The 19,760-nt window shown below is 43.4% G+C and overlaps 1 protein-coding gene across 1 annotated transcript in view; it reads right to left on the bottom strand.

Annotated features, from left to right (window-relative positions):
* Positions 1-19,760, bottom strand: part of LOC147733205 (uncharacterized) — a 618,178-nt gene that overhangs the window by 13,166 nt on the left and 585,252 nt on the right. Inside the window, exons 49-56 of the mRNA XM_086957739.1 lie at positions 18,128-18,305; positions 15,952-16,056; positions 12,102-12,142; positions 11,421-11,549; positions 11,181-11,276; positions 10,946-11,077; positions 9,001-9,052; positions 2,283-2,391 (exon numbers count right to left, since the gene is read on the bottom strand). Coding sequence (XP_086813865.1) covers positions 2,283-2,391; positions 9,001-9,052; positions 10,946-11,077; positions 11,181-11,276; positions 11,421-11,549; positions 12,102-12,142; positions 15,952-16,056; positions 18,128-18,305 — 842 coding nt within the window. The remainder of the gene's footprint in view (positions 1-2,282; positions 2,392-9,000; positions 9,053-10,945; positions 11,078-11,180; positions 11,277-11,420; positions 11,550-12,101; positions 12,143-15,951; positions 16,057-18,127; positions 18,306-19,760) is intronic.

Consider the following 19,760-nt stretch of genomic DNA (forward strand, 5'->3'; position numbering starts at 1 on the left):
GACAGCCCTTGACAAACCTTTCACAGAGGAGCAGATCCAGAAATCCATATCCGACCTGCCTTCAGGAAAAACGCCAAGGCCAGATGGCTATCCGTTACAATATTACTGGACATTTTGCAATGTCCTCATTCTTCATCTGCTCAACCTCTACATGGAAGTGGTTCGGAAAGGTAAGGTACTCCCTGAACTTGACAGAGCGGCTATTGGGCTAATTCGAAAACCAGGCCATCTTCGTTGTAATGTAGTTATTAATACCATATCTCCCTCATTAAGATGGAGATGAAGAATTTTGTGAAAATCATTGTATCTAGGATCCAGCAGGTGATCTGCAACCTGGTCCACCCAAACTAGTGTGGGTTCATGGTTAGTCGGAGCACTTGTCACTGTCTAAAGCACTTTCACTGTCCTTTTCTTAATGCAGATACTTTCCATATGACTTGGCTATGAAACCTGATCGTGGAGTATTGGAGGAAAGTAGCTCAGTCTCCGAATGAGGCCCTTCTGGGGGTTCTAGAACATGTTGACAACACCAGGGGGGAGAGGTAACTTATTGGGCTTGCCACAGCGGTGGAGAAAAAAGAGACAATACTCAGGTGGAGTGGAGGAAGGGGATGGACTGGTGTGGGGCACAAGAGGAACCTGTGTACATGGCATGGGGTTGTCCCCACAAATTTTATGGCATATGGGGGCTGTGGTGGAATCATTATGGACTGAGGTGGAATGTATAATGGTCCTAAATAAGAAACTTTGGTTTATTGTCATATTGGGTGCGGATGGTCGGCAAAGGGAGGTTTCTGCCTTTCTATATCATATTGTGTTTGAAATCAATAAAACTGGTTATACTGTTGTAAAAACATAATTTCCTGATATCTAGGGGGCAAATGCTTGATCACTTAGGCATCAGAAATCCCTAAAACCCTATGGATGCACCACATCAAGGGCTTATGGAATCTATTGGATACTTAATTTCATGCTTGCCCTAAAGAAATACCATTTCATGCTAAACCATATTTAGGCAGGATTATCAAAATTTGTTAGCCACATATGTTGTGGGAAGAAGCAAATAATCTGTGAGAACTAAGAATAAGAGGAACATATAACTGATTTCAGTAACGTTTTGCTTGATACAGACATTTTTCATGCACTAATCCTGTTGTTTTAGACACAAGTAAATCAAACAGAATAAATGAATGAATGACGTAACTTGTAAAGCCCACACTACTCAGAGTGTGTCCCATCGCTGTAACATGTGAGTAGGGGAGGGCGGGGAAGAAATTACTGACTGAAGAGATATGTTTTTAGTAATGTGCGAAAAGCAGCCTTATTTGTTAGACTCCAGAGTTAAACAGGAAGGAGATTCCAAATTTTGGCCATACAGACCAAAAAAAGAAGCGTGGGACCATTGTCAGATGAGCTTTGCTAGACCAGGCCGCAGGGCGCTATTTGACTGGTAATCCTGATTTTTCTTGTTCAAATAGTTAGGGCAGGATTTCTTAAAGGCACGGTGAGCAAGAATTAACCCTTTAAGTGTGATCCTCTTGTAACTGGCAGCAAATTAAGTGGACTGAGGTATAGGGATGTTGGAGTGCTCTTAGGAATATTGAACAGCAGAAGTGCTGCTGTATTCTGGACAACCTGTGGTTGCCAGACTAGAAAAGTAGGTAAAGCCAGATATAGAGCATTTGAGTAGTATAATCTAGATAAAATAGAAGCTTGGACTACTGTTTTTCATGCGTTCCATGGAAGAAGGGATAAGAATTTTTTAAGTGCCCTTGAAATCCCAAAACAGTTTTTAACTACTGTAAGAATCTAGGCATTTAAGGAGAGTTTATTATCAAAGATTACTCTCAGGTTTCTGCGAGCTTGTGTAGGCGAGCAGGTAGATTTGACTGTCAGTAGCAGTTCCAACCCAAACCAGGATGAGACCCGAAGAGGAGGATTACAGTATTATCCAGGTTGCATTGCAGGTGGTTATGGTTGAGCCAGCCCAGAACTGCCCTCAGACATCCTAAAAAAGAAAATGTTGCAGTCTCTATAGCACCCCCATAGGAGAACATTAGCTCTGTATCATCCACATAAGAGATAATATTAAAGCCAAATGATTCTACTAACCTGGCAAGCAGGGACATATAGATATTCAACAATGTAGGACTCAGTATGGATCCCTGGGGTACTCCAAATTTGTGGATTCTAGCCTCAGAAAAATGTTGTACCATATAAGTTGGGTCCAGACAGTGTGAGTTAATGAACATATCATCAATGTTTCCAACGCTGCTACTTACTTAGAAGAACTAATGCAGGTCCCGTTACAGTAAGACAGCTTAACATTGGCCCAACACTTGTTGTGTTCAATTCGTGTTGCATTGGTGTGTTTCATGCAGGCTACATCTTCTGTAAATAAATAAATATAAAAAATAAATAAATAGGTTAACGTGTTTGATCGATATGAATGCACAAAGGAACTCAAATGGATATTCAAATGCTAAATTAGGCCAATCGGGCATATTTTTCAGAGAAAAAGGGTCTGCCCTTTTTCTTCAAAATGACTAAATTCCCTGAAAACATTCTCAGTTAAAATACTGTAATTGTGGGCATTTGTAATACCTGCATAGGCTTCTATGATGAGCAATAGTTTCTTATGACCTGTTTTCTTGTTAAGAGAAAACATGCCATGCATTAGTCTGACACATTAGGTTATCTACTCTCCCATGTGATTCTGAAACCACACATTCTGGGAAACAATTAATATTTCGCATTTGCGTACCCTAACCTTTACCTGCTACTTGCATTTCCGTAATAGATGATGAATTGGATAAATGAACAGTATGCCCAATGAAGCATAAGAAAGTGCTCTGCCAACAAGATGGGCCTGGTTATCAATGCAGCAATTATGTTGTAGATTGTCTAGACTGCAAATTAACCAGTTAGGTAGTTTAATCCTGTACTTTATTGGTGAATCTGTCCTTGTGGTGCATGTAGGGCTGTTCGAGACCAAAAAGGTACCGTCGTGGTAAAATGACAGTATCGCAAAGCTGACTTTGAGCACCTTTGTAAAAACATGGGAGAGGCAGGTTGTTAATTCTATGTCAGGTCCGGAGGCGAGGATTATTATAGGTATTCTTTCTTCACTTTATTGAATAGCAGCCATTTTAGATAAGCAAAACAAACCACTATTCCCATGAACCATAGGGAAATAGGGCAAACAAAACAAACAAACAATAGAGAGTGCATGGCTATAATGTCCTATCCTCTGCACCAATCACAGGCTCCCAATGCGTTGATAGTCCCTTATCCCTGCTACTCCTCCTCTTTCTTCACTGCTTGCAGCCAAGATAAGTTCAATTTTTTGTCTTCTCTCTCAGTTTGTGATTATACTGTATTTGTATAGCGTTTCATTGTACTGTTTTATTAATCTTGCACATCGCGCTGTCTATTTCCATTGTTACTGCTGTGTACTGCGCTCTTCTGCTGTTTTTTATTGTCCTGGGTGCGTTGCGCCATCACTGACTGCCTGGCTCTTTCCTCTGTGCACCCGCCGTGTGTTTCAAGTCTGCGGGGTTGGTTCTCTTGTTTCAATTAATTTCCTCTAAGATTGTTTTAGTGCGAGCCCGCTACTACTCTGCGGCTCGTGTTGGGCTGTGGGAGCGTCGGAGCTCCCTAGCGGCTGGCTGCTTGGTGCCTGAGACTCGCAATGACGGCACTGCCTCGTTAGAAGGTGCCTGAGTCTCACGCTTGTTGCGGCATGCATGCTTAGAATTCCATGCATTCTTTAGCGGTCAGAACTCGGAGCACCACTGCTGCCCCTGCCTGGTCTGATCTTTGCCCACCGTCGCGCCCCTGATCAGGGTCTGTATGCTGTGTTAGGGGAAATATCTCCACTTATTAAAGGTATTTTCCTACGCCCCCTGAACGCCCGTGAACTTGGGTCAGTATCTGCTGTTAGGCAGCTGCCAGCATTCTTACTGCCTGGGGGGTCCGTATTTCCTTAGGCCAATAACAGTCCTGTTTGGGAGTCAGTAACGCAGACAGAGTCTGCTGTGGACCCATTCCTTACTGTGGGCTACCCTCATAATCTCTTGGCACCAGGTCTGTGTGGGTCCAGGGCAGGGCCCCTTGATATTGTGTGCATTGCTCGCCTTTCTCTTTGGCTGACACCCAGCCCACTGTATTTCGAGTTATAATACCTCTTAGTTCATGTGCACTATTTGCCTCTTGAGTGCCTGGTGCAGTTTTCACTATGGAGGAGTTCCAAGATGACGTCTACCAGGACGATCGGTGGGAACAAGACCCCATTACAGCCCTCCAGTGGGATGATGACTTTTATGATGCAGTAGATGCGCCCATCCATAAAGCGGTGGAGCAGGCCATGACACCCCTTGAACAAAGACTAATTCGTAAAATAGACCAAGCCTGTGAGAGGCTGGCCAAGGCGTTCCAGAGTTTGTCCACCGATCCTTCCTCTTTTGCCCCTGTGGCGGATTCGCAGCCCCTGGCAAACATGCTAAGCCTGCTGGCCCGTTCACTGATGCCTTTGACCGCCTGAAGCAAGAGTTTATGGCCAGCACTGTACCCCAACTGGCCCCTCCCTCTTCCCCCCCAGTGCCTCCAGTTTCTGAGGATGATGTCCAAGGGGATGATGATGATGATGAAGCCACTGACCCATCTCCCCCTTGGCATCCTTTGCGCCCAGAACCTTCCTCTGACGGGCAGAATCTCTGCGCGGATATGTTGGACCCGGATAACATCCTTCATCTGCGGTTCTCCGACTGGGACCCCTCTGACAAAGTCGCCCAGTATGTGGTCAGTCGGATCCGCCACCCGCTTGAGCCTGCTACTCGCAACTGCCTTTGGGCAGAGTGTCCTCGCCCCTCCCTGGAGGGGAAGGTGACTGCCACACCGGTCAATGACCCGCGAATGGCCACTTTCCTTCAGACATATATCAAGGATCCAAAGAAGGAAATCGACAGGACCTGGCGGGCGTGCCAGGACAAGCTCCTTGATATCCTGGGCCCAGTTATCAAAATCCTTGACATGGCAGAGGAGGCTTAGTCTTTCAGCTCTTTTATATCGCCAGAACATCTGTCCTCGTGGGCACAGCGAGTGGTGGTGTTTTTAGGGAACGCCAATCGTGCAATATCCACAGATTGGCGCAGGTCACTTTAATTAAAGTGGACCCGAAGTTGGGGGATCTGGCCGATTCTGAGATGGGGCCTGTGGCACAGGGTGGCCTCTTCAACGTACCCTTTATAAATGAATTGGGGAAGTACATTAATACTTTTACCTCTCTGGACCGGGCGCAGTCCTCCATTAGGAAGGTTTTCCGAGGGGCCGGATGAGGAAGGGGCTGCTCGTCTGGCCGGCCAAATCAGCACAGGGGACAAGGCTCCGGTAGAGAGCAATATCAAGACCAGGCCTCTTCTGCAACTTTTACCCCACCCGGGGCCGGCAAGGCAAGAACAGAGGAGGAAGAGGCGGTGGCATCTCCAGTTCTTCCGGTGAGTGTTCTCCCTTCTTCCCTTCTAAAGGTGGGGGCCGTCTGGCGCGTTTTTTCCCAGCTTGGACTTCCATCACCGGGGACGCCTGGGTCTTGCAAACTGTGCAGGTGTTTCACATAGAGTTTCTCGGGGCTCCATTGTAACCCGTGCCCCAGCGTCTGCTTTGTTTTTCCGAGACAGACTCCGCTCTAGTCGACCAGGAGGTGCACTCTCTGGTGGACATAGGGACTATTGCAATAACCATGCCTCACCCCAATGGGTTTCTCAGCAACCTCTTTTTAGTGGACAAGCCAGACGGGGGAAAACACCTGGTTATCAACCTGTGCAAGTTCAAAGAGTGGTTGGTCTATCGCCACTTCAAGATGGAGAGCATGCATCTTCTGCGAGATGTGCTTCAGCCAAATGACTGGATGGCGCATCTCGATCTAAAAGATGCTTATCTGGCGATCCCTATCTTTCCGCTGCACCAGCGGTTTCTACACTTTTCATGGCGGGACACAACTTACAAATTTACCACTCTCCCCTTCGGCCTGTCCTCCGCTCCTTGGTGCTTCACCAAGGTCCTTTGACCGGTGATCGGGCGCCTGTTAACTTTGTGGATGCGTCTCATCTCTACCTAGACGACATACTGCTGATGGCTCAGGATCCTGGGACACTTTCACGTCACATTCAAATTGCAGTCGACCTCCTTCAGAGTCTCGGTTTTGTGATCACCGAGACCAAGTCCACCTGGTCCTGTCCCAGACTGTTCATTTTCTTTGTTTTTCCATAGACTCCATGGCGTCCACCCACAGCCTGCCCTCTCACAAGATGACGAAAATTCATCTCGAGATTCAGAGCTCTTTAACCCTGTCGCAAATATCCCTCAGACAGTTGGCGCACAATATCGGCCTGTTGTTGGCCTCCATTCAGAAGATTTTTCCCGTCCCGCTCCATTACAGAGCCCTCTAGCGTCTCAAGGTGACACACCTGGGCAAACGTCTTTCCTATTCCTACAAGCTGACGCTCTCAGCGGAGGCCAGGGAGAGCTCCAGCGGTGGCTTTCTCACATGGAGGCATGGAGGCTTGAAGTGGACGAGTCATTTTCGGCTCTACGCCAGATATTATAGAGTCTGACCCAAGCAGGTCCGGCTGGGGTGCAAGGTGCGACGACTTTGCCATGGGAGGTGTGTGGTCTCCGTCGGAGCAGAAGTTACACATTAATTGCCTGGAGCTCTTGGCGGGCTCGTTCGCGATCCAGTGCTGGACCAAGGACTCGATCCGGTCCTGCGTCCTTCTCAAGATGGACAATGTGTCGGCGGTCGGATACATCAACCATCTCGGGGGCACGCAATCCAAAGTTCTCTCGGATCTGGCTGCAAATTTTTACCAGTACTGCCTGGATCATCAGATCTCGGTCACGGCCGAATACCTTCATGGCCAGGACAACCTGGTCGCGGACTTCCAGTATTGCCACTTCCGCGATGTGAGTCTCTGGAAACTTCACCCGGAGGTGTTTGCGGATCTCCAAAGACTTTGGGGTCCCTTCTCTGTAGATCTCTTTGCTTCCCTCCTGGATCACCAGCTTTCCCGGTTCTTCAGTTGGAGACCGGATCCCCTTGCAGAGAGGAAGGACGCGTTTCTTCAGAATTGGAGGGAGGAAGTGGGTTATGCCTTTCCTCCGTTTGCTATGATCACACTCTTCTTCTCGATCCGTCAGGGAATCCTCACCCTCTGAATGAGCAGGGTTCTCTGGCGCTGATGGCTTGGCGGATAACAGGGGACGATGGGCTGTCCCAGGCCTTTCGGAATCGGCTACAGCGTTCATTTACAAAACCAGGGCAGACAAGACCGTCAAGGATACCGGTCCTCATGGGGACGGTGGTGTTTGCGACAGAGTATCGATCCCGTGGCAGCGGACGAGGCATCCATCTTGAACTTCTTGGCCTCGCTGGCAGAAGGGGGTTTGGCGGATCAGACTGTCAATACCTTTTGCTCCGCAATATCTGCTGGGCATGTCATGGTTGATGGCTCCCCAGTCGGGGAGCATCCCTTCATCTGTCGCTTGCTCCGTGGTATTCGGCTCTCGTTGCCTCCGGAGCTTCGTTATTCCCATTTATGGGATGTTAACAGAGTTTTGAACTGGTTGCTCTCATGGCATCCAAATAGATTTCTTTCACAGAAGAAGCTTTCCGTGAAGCTGGCCATGCTTCTTTGTCTGGTCTAGACGGGTCTCGGATGTCAGGGCCCTGGATGTCTCGGGTAGGATTTTTTCTCATACGGCGGTTACTTTTACTATCAGTAGGTGCACCAAGTGTGCGTTTCCGGATTCCCCGAAGCTCTGTATGGTTTCTTGCCTTAAAGCGTACGAGGAGATGATGGAGGAGTTTCGTCCTCCTGGCGAACGCCAGTTGCTCATTTCATTTAGGAAGCCTCATAAGGCTGTGTCCTCCCCCATGATTGCCCATTGGGTTAGGTGGGTAATGCAAGAAGCTGGGATAGACATGCGTGCGTTAGGGGTGCACTCTGCTAGAGGGGCGATGGCATCCAAAGCTTTTACCCTGGGATCATGTCTGGAAGACATTCTGAACGCAGCAGATTGGTCTTCAGATTCTACTTTCAAACGGTTTTACTTCAAACAAGTGATTGATATGGCTCACTTGGTGGTGAGCAAGTTTTAAACGAGCATAATCCTCGCCTCCGGTCCTGACAAAGAATGAAAAATGTCCTAGCTAGCATAACGGAAAGTTTCAATTCTATTAAGGACTCGGAGATGAGTATTATCCCACCCAGGGTACAAGTTCCTTGCTGTATACCCTCCCTCGTATTGGAGTAAGTAAGGTCTTGCAATATTTACATCGCTTGTTGATGATTTGTTGTGTTCCCTAGAAAGTTCTATTTACAGGGATAACCCTCAGACATTTTCTGTTGATGATATATGCATTGCTCTTGCAGGCGAGTCCAACAAACAGGATTCTTAAATTGTCTGGTATGGCTGACCGAGCGACGAAAGAGGAGGAGTAACAGTGACAAGGGACTATCAATGCCTTGGGAGCCTGTGATGGTGCAGAGGATAGGACATACTATCCATGGACTCTATTGTTTGTTTGTTTTGTTTCCCCAATTTCCCTATGGTTCATGGGAATAGTGGTTTGTTTTGCTTATCTAAAATGGCTGCTATTCAATAAAGTGCAGAAAGAATAGCTATAATAATCCTTGCCTCCGAGTCCTTAATAGAATTGAAACTTTCAGTTACGCTAGCTAGGACATTTTTCATTCCCTCATCACACATAATATAACACAGTAATTAGCTGCTATTGGGACTAGTAATTGGTGCTAGAAATGATCAATTCTTGTGTGTTTGGACTCTTGCAAATAATCTTATCACACATTTATCATTAGCATCTGTGGAGAATACATCTATTAGAGTAATGAATTTGTAATCCAATATTTATTTTGAGGACATACAGAACCGTGCCTACTATGATCATTTTCCACATCATGTCTGTGAAAGAGAAGTACTTACGTTTACATATCCGTATCTTGCAGCAATCATCATACTGTATCTCGTCTACACCCTTTAATGAAGAAAATTAGAGAAATTGTAAATCAATTAAGGTAGGGATGTCAAGAGCTCATGAAAAGTAGGCCCTTGACACATCATCAGAGGCTTTTCCGCAGTGAGACTTTTTCACCAATTTTCTCCATGTAGAAAATAGTTTTCAGCACAAAGAAACCTTTTCCTAAACGCCCGTCAATTTTTGGTGTGTTCCCTCTCCCTCCCAATTCCCAATCTGGAAAGGAGCTACTCTGTCTATGTCAAGAGTAAATCTCTGATCTCTTCCAGGATGGCAAGAAGACGAGTTTTTTAAAATTCTCACAAACATTTAACCTTGTGGGTGTGCTCAAATGAATAGAGCATTCAAACCTCAGCTTACATACTCCCTACCTTCAGGTTCAGATTGAAAATCTTTGTATGAGTCAATCCCTTTACTATTTCAAAACTTACCCTTGAGAATACCAAAATTATTTTGCATTCATAAGAAATGGCATTTACAGGTGTAAGCCAAATTTACACTGGCAAATAGTTTGAGTTCTGGGTCCACATGGTGTTTCTTGCTGGCAAAAGCATTCTCTTGATTTAGCTCTCTTCCCGCAGTCAGTACACTCGACGCTAAATGCATGCTGTGGGTCTCATCTCCAGGTTTTTGCTGTGATTAAGCGTAAAATACTCTTGAAGTTCTCTTGATTTCAGGAGTAAGCCAGGAGTCAGCCAAGTGTGAATCACAGCAACGTTTTTTGAATCGGCTCTATGTATGGAAAGATCCACAGCATTCTTAACTGTTCTTTTAGTTGGCCATGGCACACCAGAGCTTGAAAAAATGGCCTCCCTTCAACAAAGAAACTTTCCGAATTTTGTATCCAAACTTTCTTTAATCTTCACTTCTGGAATAAACTTCAATATGAACTTGTAATATTTTCATAATAATAACTTATTTTTATACATAACACTTGGTATCTGTTATTTTATTTTACAAGCTGTAAACTCACACGGATGTTATTTAAAATCTTTGGAGAAACAGCCAAATAAAACAGCTAATGCGTGGACAATAATAGGCAGCATTTCTGAGCTCAACCTCATTTCATAAACATGGCCTCTTCAGTGACAGCCTGCAGTCACAAATTTACCTGAATTCACTGTTCCGTCAAATATGCTTGCTTGCAGCTCTTTACTAATCTATTCGAAATAATGCTGAAACCTACGAGTTTGTGCACATTAATGTGTGTGTTTTTGTTTTCGATACTAATATATGCAACATGCATTGGGGAGTAACATACAAGCATGGGTTTACAAGCTTTTTTTTCACAATATCCCTTTTAGCCCCTGATTGCTATGGGTGTTATTTATAGCATCTGATAAATAACGATCCCAAGTGTTTTGGGAATATCGAGAGACAAAATCTGCAAGATACAGTAAATAACGTATGCTTTTCTCCCGTTAAAAAAGAGCCGGTGTGACCTGCTGACCTTTAACAAAGATTGAGGTATTTAAGCATCCGATAATTAAATAAATTCCAACTTGTAATTCTGACCTTTGAGTAAACAGGGGTTTACGGACAGGTTGGAATACACCAACCCACTCATAATCAGGCTCAAAGTGTGCTATGTTACTCCTGCAATCTCCTCCGCGAATGACCGGGTGGGAATGGAGCATCCCCTGGATGAAAATGTGCATGCAAAACTTGAGACTGACAGCAATAGCAGTGATGGCATAACAGAGAAAAAATATCACGTGTGACTAATTTTACAATGACCACTATTCCCTGGAATAAAGCTGCATGCACCACTCACAACCCTCTGTATAATCACTTCTTGTATAGGATGAGTTGTCTGATGCTTTAGCTTGACCATAGTTTGAAGCCCACAAGCCTGAACAACATTAATAAACAATGGAAACAATGCAGACGTACCAAATCACATTTCTTGGGCTCATTAAGAGGGCATGTTCGGTTCACTGTGATCAGCACCAGGCGTCCCTCACTGCCTTTATAACACTTGTAGTGGCTGCATTTCATGTTTGGTGGACGCCATTCTTGGTCAGGCTAGAGTTTAAAAGAATTAAGACAAGTTGAAAAGTCAAGAGACTGGATCTTTCCTGTCACGCATCAGAACTGATTTTTAAATGATCTTGGGACCATGTTCTACCTGAAGAATGTGAGTGGTTCCTTCAGTTGTTACTGCGCACGCAACCTGCACACACTCGCCGCAACAGAAGCCAACTTTCTTGCGGTATTCATAGCCCTGTGGTGGAAAAGAAAAAGAGTATGAAGATTCTGACTATGGTTTCTAAAATCAACAAGTTACACACATGGATGGAAACATAAAGGGTCGTGGTTGGGGTAAGGATTGTGTTTACAACATAAAATAAAGCTGGGGTAAACTCACCACTGGACAGTGTGTCTGGCAGCTGGTGGCCTTACACTCCATGCGGTTTAACCGGGTCACCGGGTCCTTTTCGTAGGTACAAGTGCACTCTTGGCAAGAGTCTGCAGGCATGGGAATAGACCGCCCTGGCTGTAGAAGATAAAAGAGAACATGTGGCAAAAAACCTACTTGCATTCAAATGTGTTATTACTATCAGAAAGGTAGACGGACGGTGTTTAATAGATCAGTAAATAAAACAAAGATAAAGATGGCATTATGTCTATACATTTGTACCCCTGGCACATCTATATATTCATCCATGTAACAAGATTTCTAGCTCTGTTTACTACGCTAGGTAAAATAGGAGTTTTTAAAGTGCTAATCAGGTTTGTTATCAGTATGGAATGTCCATATGCATAGAATTTCGCAATGGATAAAGAGACTTAAAGAGAATTTGATAGAGCATGAGCACTGCCGTAGAAAGGCAGTCATCCTCCGCCCCCCACTCCACCCCACCCAACTTGGCTTAGCCAGCAGGTAATAGTCATTTTCGATCTATATTGAATTTATAAACAACAGTTTTTTGTGTTAATCTCTAAATTAGGCAGACAGAGCCACCGTGTAGCAGACTGTCACAAGCATTGGAGTTGACAATTAAGTGCTGGTGCATCCAACACCTTTTCAGAATTTTGATAACATTACCTGATATACTGTTTCATTCACGAGGCATACGCGTTGTGGTTCTGTTGGAGAGAAATAAACATTTTAATTTACAGGATACTTCCCCCAAATGTATGAACAAAAAATAAATAAGCAGTAAAGACATAACAAAGAATGTGTTCAAGCGCTTTGTGAAAGGAACAGGCCCCATACTACTCATTCTTACACACACTATGCCCCTGGAATGCCATTGAGTAGGAACATAAAATGACATGTCTACACTTGAAGGGGCACTTCACAAAACGTTCATGACTTCTCTTCATATCCACCATGGAAGTATCATTTCTTCTCAAAACAATAAAGGTTATAGAAATTGAAAAGGGGTCACACTTTGATGAGCTAATTAGTAATGTGATTCATAGCAAGGCAGGGTTTAATGTCAGGGGGAAGAATTAGGCTTTACAAAAGAATTACATTTCATTTTGTTGTACTCATTATGACTATCAGTATCCTTCTAGTAGCCTAGAGACGGTGTCACACTCTTAATGCACGCATCCGTCAGGGTATTATACTGTGCTGGAATAGAATGAGAGCGTGACAGATTTCGGTTCTTGTATCTATACATGAGCCGGCATCAGGTTCTGGGCTGGCATTCCAGCGTTGTGATAGGTCAGGGGAGCCTGGGTGCTTGCAGCGTTGTGATCGGTCAAGGGAGCTGGCTGTTCTTCCTGCCTTCCTGTTCCTCAAGTCCCACGAGGAGAGATGGAGCAGAGCCGCGGGACACGGCGGAAAGGTAAGTTTATATATATATATTTTTTGTATTGCGCAACCTTGCGCCGCCCCTTGTACCTCCCCTCCCCATCCCTCCTGCCCCCATGCCAGCCATCCGCGAGTCATGACACCACTAGTGCTGGTTTGAAAACGTTAAGCAAAGTAATCACTAGCATAACAAAAGCTTGCAAAATACCAACAGTATACGGTTTCAGATGGATAATAAAAGAATAAAAGCAAGGACTGTGTTCACATGCAAAATCCTTGCAAGATTTCTGACCTAAACTAACATTCAAGAGGGAACACTATAGAGTGGCTATGGAAGAAAAAGCAGGAAATTGTCAACTACAGGTATGCCAAAAAAGGCGAACTCCACTAGACCTCACATATTCCAAATTAATTCCCAAAAGTTTCCAATCAAACCTATTTTGGAAGTCGACAGTTACTTATATACAATCTTCAAATAGTCAAATTATTTCACAAAATATTTATTCAAGGAATATAATTTCTATGTTCAAACATCCTTCCTAATGTCCTATTCACATTCCAATCATGAAACTTAAAACGCAATGCATTGGCACTAGAGATCAGAGGTAACAGCTACATTTCTTTAACACCTGCAGCATTTCAGCAAGAACCTACCCCAGTTGCTAAAGGATTTTGTATATATTTTCAGAGCATTCAGATCCTGTTAAGTAAACATTATATTTACAGAGTCTTAAAAACCTGTTAAATAAATGTGAATACATATGTGCATACATACACTGATCTCTGTAAGCTTGAATCTAAACAGAGAGCCATGTAGTGTAGAGCATTATGATATGAAGTTGTTCAATATTGTGATGAAACGGCAGTAAAACATAAGCAAGTTGTCATCCTCTGTTTAGAACTTGGCTCGATGGAGGCTGTGACACTCTTTATTGCTGACAGAAAAGGTGCGCCTTGCAGAGAGGCTTGTTCACCTCTCTTCAGAGCTTCAGGATTGATGGTGCAAGCATGGACGATAGTGTTCCACATTCTTGAACATAGCTCAAGAATTCGAGAAGTACTGCTTTAGAGCTTTTACCTTTTGGCAGTTCCTCACTTCCTCACACTAAGGTGGTGTTCTGTTACATTGCCCCTGAGATGTTCAACTTTTATCATATGGAAAAAGTAATGGACTTGAATCTCAGCTACTCGTAATTACTTGGGGCCACATTTCAGCCTTAGTCCTGCTCGAATACGATCAATCCAGCCTAAACCACCCGGCCAGCTCCTATCTGAACCGGACAATGGAAATTCTAGCCAGCTATTCCCCTATTTGGACGTCTTCAGTAAGGTGCAGCTTACCATCAGTAGGGCAGTGACCAAGAGACCCACTTCTGGACATGGCCATTGTACGTAGGATGTATTACTAAGAAAAACAAAAAGAAATAGGTGGAAAGCTTGATTGATTTCAGCCACTGTGAATTACCTGAGCTGCATTCCAGTCCATGGAGTGTAATGCAGCCCTGAGTGATGGCCATTGCTGAGATGAATTAAAGCATTTTATTCATCGCAATGTTGTTTGTTGCTGTTGAGACCCTAAGTGTGTCCAGGTATGCCCAGACATGTGTCTCATGCTCACTTTGCAAGAAGACTCAAGCTGCAGCCTACTGACGAAGTCCAAAAAAAGCCAAACCCGGTCTGGGTTGCTTGTGTTCCATTCCAGCGGGGACTTTGCCTAGCAGTCTGAGATGTACTGTTCCTATGAGGAGCAGGGTCAGTAGTGATTTGCATAAGGCAGTCTTGTCTAGCGTGGCAGAGTGGGTGAAACATGATGGCCTGCAAAGCGGTCCGAGCGATCATCAGGGGCTGGTATTCGTTAAATAATTCCATCCATCATATTCCATTCATCACCTCGTTTTTTGTTGTAACTCTCAATCTAGGTAAAGAGATTGTGTTGTTCATCACTGCTTTGTATGGGATGCAGCATGTCCTAAAAATGACACACACTTTGAGGAGTCGCTATTTCGATGTATCAGTGTGGATGAAGTGAGATCAAATATCGTCATGCTTTTGTTGTGAACTGAACACAATTGGAGGACATTCCTCAATGGGGTCATAGTGTAGTCAGAAACAATGGCATACAAGAATTTGCCACCATGCAGGTGAGAGAGCACCAATGCGCGGATGATGGTTTTGAAGAGTTTAGTTCTCATAATAAATAACAGTAAATATTGATATCAGACTGTCTGTGTTTTCTAAGCAATGTGGGTTTTAAAGTCGATGGTAAAAACAATGTCAATGATAACATCAGGACATTTTGCATTTGTGTTAAATTAAGCTATGAATCTCTCTGATCGCATGTTAGAGGTAAGTTTGAATTATGTTTTGGTTCTATTGAGCACGGGTAAGCAATTGACATACATTCTTCAATTTTAGGCCAACATTCTTTGAGATGGTGGATTTTCTTGAACATGGATTCTTTTAAATACTGCATATTGTTGACTCTTGAAACTATGTCCGTCAAGTAGCATTGTGTGTTTCAAGTATAGGTTGAAGATGCCAGATGAAAGGGTTTGTTTTGTGCTACTCCACAGATCATTGACAGATCTTCAGATCAGGACTTACAAATATGAAAGAGATGGGGCTGATCAGACATGTAAGAAGCGACCCAATGTAACACAATACTTACAAAGCCAAGCAAGCCAAGAGGGTGCTCAGCTGGCATGAGTGGATACCAATATCAAACATGTTGAGGGGTCATTTATGACAATAAGGTGGGAGTAGCCTCTGACTGCAATGAGTAGTGAGAAGCTCATCATCTGCCTCTTGAATGGTGGGTATCTCTATTCTGCAGTATGACCAGACGCCCGCTTTAGCATTTATTGGGATCTGGTACCTCCAGCATCTTGGCTCATGTCAATGTCCATATTTTAAGGTCCTGTAGTAATAGGTGCCAAGGGAGACAGATTTTTGCTGTAAACATGCCCTCGTGGGCCCAATGAGTGTGTTATTCACTTTAATCAATTGACAAAAAGTTTCCCTACATTTGTTTGAGAAACACAAAATTAATTCATAGGCGAGTATTCCGTTAGCCTTTAAAGTCAGACACAGCATTCACAGTCCTGGTTTTGCAATGATGATGGATGGAACTTACCACACATAAACGAGGGGCAGCAGTCATCCGCATGAAGACTCATCATCAACTGATATCCGGTAAGGCAGCTCTCTGTGGTTGTCCTGCAACGCCTGAAGTTGCACACTGTAACAGTGTAAAAGAAAATAAAAGCGGGTGAGACGCAAAACATGTAGGCGGCACCAAGTACTTCTCTTCCTCGTTGCGAAATGTATTTAGCTCACTCAACCTCCATGTTCTCTCATTGGGGTTCCAGCATTTGAAACATAAGGAACATATGCTATGTCCTGAGACTGCATGTGGGGGACGATGAGTATAGGGGTGTTATTTAAACTGTTGCCATACTGTGTGCAACTCTTGACTTTCCATGAACGAGGAATGAGAACTTCATCATTCTGTGTGTCTGTAACTATAATTACTGATTTCGGTCTTTTCAAAGGACCAAATGATCAATGTGTTTACATCAATTTAAATCTGAAGTACATTATAATTGTGTTTGTAGCGTACAGGGCATTAAGTTAATCTCCGACTAGAGTATTAAGTACATTTTTAATACATTTAATGGATTTTTAATAATTAATATTTTACTTTGCTAATTGTGGATCGCGTTATGCCGCTTTGTTCGAGGACAAAATAGAGCCTGAGCGTCTTCTGGTGATTTACAATGTGATTTGTTAACTCCAATAATTCAAAACGTATCGTTTTGTACTGTTCTTCTGTAATTTTTTTTTTTTACTGATTATTGTTTTTGCATATGTTCTTCACATATTTATATTCTAAATGTTATTCTGGACACTAAACTCCAAAATAAATGTATATATCATTTATTCTTTCCCAATAGATATAAATAATAATTGGTTCAAATGCGTAAAAGCCTTTCTGCAAATACATCTATAAATGACTTGCATCTGCAAAGCTAACCTGTCAATCACGCAATATGTAAATCGGACAAATGTATGAACGTTTTCCTCTATCTGTTTCCTGAGCCTCAACCCGCCTTTCTCAGTCTAACTGTCAAGAACAGAACTGGAATAGTTCGACATAGTGAAGCTACATTTGCCCATCTCACGTGGGCAGAGAGGGTAATCCGTTGCCTTTGCAATGGCTTACCCTCACCACCAACTTCTGAATCTGGCAGTATGTCATTTACTTTCAAAATTACTTATAATGTAACAACTGTTCTGATACCAATATTTCCACAAATGCCCCCTGTGAGAGTTACGCCATTTTTTTTTATATTTATGCGTCTGCTTCTCACGCTGATGGAACTACCATAGAGACAATAGATGTAATCTTGATTTTGAACACTTCCAATCTCTAATTATTTGGACGGACATCTTAAATGGGCACACTCTACTCCTGCTACGAATTCACAGGGGCAATTATTTCTTTACACTTGCAGAAGTACAATTCCAAACGAGTGCACCATTATTATTTTCATTAATTCACAAAACTCAGCAAGAGAATCCCTGGAAAGTTGCCCCAGTTGCTGCTTTCCAAATTGAGTGAATTGTGTTGTTTGTAAAGTCTTTTATTTCACAAATGTGCAATTGCACCCTTCGTACAATTACACAGTGTGTAAAGGGAGCCCAACATCCAATTGGGCATTGTTTTCTTTGATTTTCTCCAAGGCTAAAACATTTTTCCAGCAAAAGTCACCAATTCTCCAACACTGCAACCAACCTCTGGGGTTATCCAGTCATCTTACCGCCCCTGAAAGGGAGTTAGTTACTCTAGCCCTTCACTCGAATAAAACTCCATCCGTATGTAGGCCTGGAAAGGAATTTGTGAATTACCCAAAACGAATGCCTCTTGGGTATTCACACACTGACAATGCAACCCACTCCTCGCTCTTCTCACCCCCATTCTTCCTTGTTTGGGTTTACTACGGCATGATTGTTCGTACTGTTGGTGGAGAATTACACTGTTGTAAATCTATTTACATGCATAGCTTTGTGGATAGCTGCAAGGCGTAATGGAGTGAATTGGAACCATACATTTTAATATATGCTATATTAGACATACATGGAGAGCACGGTCGCTAGCAGAATCTGTGGGATGTTCCCAGTTGGACAAAGTAAATAACAAGAAGCATTCGCTATACATTTCTCAGGACATAGGCATACTTGAAGGTATACAAGCTTTAAGTAGAGCATTCTATCTTCCTATAGGACAGAAGGACAGTAGATGTACATACTACATATCATGCTGGAACAGCATGGGTTGTCGGGCATCCGGATCTCAACCAACTCGTAGCCTTCCTTTTCGCAGGGTGGCACTGTGGCTAGCGGACAGTTGACCGGGGCACATTTCACACTGATGGTTTCCTTGTCACATGAGCATTGCTGGCAGTTTGAAGTCCAGGTCTCTCCAGGCTATAACAGGAGATCAGAGAAGATTACAGGATTGTGAGCCAGATGCAATCACGTTAGCAATATCACGTGTTGAGTCATGGTCTTTGAGTAGTTTATCAGCTCCTCAGTCATATACAACAATATACAGTCAAAGCGATTTTCAGCTGTGACGTGTCAGCAGGGTGCCCCAAATCCCTTTGACCCTTTAACAATATACAATTTATAGCAAGAAAAAATATGATTTGCATATTACTGACAGTTTCTTATTTCCACTCCACTTGTTTCTCTTTATCACATGCCATATAAATGTTATCATTCTAAGACCTAAGTTCATTGTCCATGTTCAAATTGTATGATACTCATGCTTGCCTCGTGCTTATGCTTGAGTGACCTATTAATGTAGTGCCGAAAGACGCTTAAGGCAACGGCAATGGCGAGCAGGTACTCCAGGGCGCACCATCTTCACGAAAACTAGCGTATACTAACTAGGTCCTGCAATTACTATCAAATTTGAATGACCATGCCCAACAGAGAAAATGATAAATGTAATTGGGCAAAATAAAAAAACGCATAATGCAAATGTGAGTTCCAAAAACTCTCTTTCACACAGGAATTTGTATTAAATCTAAATTAAACCAAACACCAGCGTTTAATTTGTAATGTAATCAGGGTCGTACGTGGACAAAAAATAGGCATAGACACCAAAACAAAACTAAATACCATTTGTACACCAGTTAGCTTTAAAAAGAAAATGGCCACATTTGAAATACAGGCCATATTTGGACGTCTAAAGACGCCTTTTATGGGTATTCTGCAAGGTATGGGAGACTGTGCAATTTTCTGGCAATATTTGTATTATTATCAGGGATATTTCCAGTGAAAAGCGGCCCATCTGTCCATAAAACAGGCCCACACACTGCAAAAAGAGCCCTCTGCACTAATCTGTCAGACCAGCCCATCGACTGCTGACTGATTGCCCTATAGGCCAGTCCAACCCTGAATGTAATAAGTGCAGGTGGCAAAAGTTTTGTTTAGAAGCACGCTGCCAACGCTATTGAAGGTCATGGTGCCGAATACCAACCCTGCATAGTCTTAATACCATCCCATGCTTCTTCAATTCACCACTAGGCTCACCCCGCTCTTTATCTCACTCTTTAAGGTTCCCTCTCATCCCTTCATTCTCCCTTTATCACTGTTTTGGCATTCTTATCTTTCTCCTTCTGTCCTCTTGATTTTCTCTCTTTTGCCCTGGGAGAAAGTCTGGTGAGGAAAAATAAGTAATGGTCCCCAAAAATAAATGCTGGTGGTCCCCATCTGCAACCACTGGGTCAAATGTAGCACTTCCTAAACCCTGCTTAGCATACCCAACGACCTTAGAGCAAACACTCCCTATGCGATATAAAAATAAAAAAACTAAAATCTCTGGGAAATCTTGGTCAATTCTAGTTCTACATCAGATCTGAGCTAATGCAGACA

This window comes from Lissotriton vulgaris, chromosome 2_1, assembly GCF_964263255.1.
Source record: "Lissotriton vulgaris chromosome 2_1, aLisVul1.2, whole genome shotgun sequence".
NCBI classification, from domain to species: Eukaryota; Metazoa; Chordata; class Amphibia; order Caudata; family Salamandridae; genus Lissotriton; species Lissotriton vulgaris.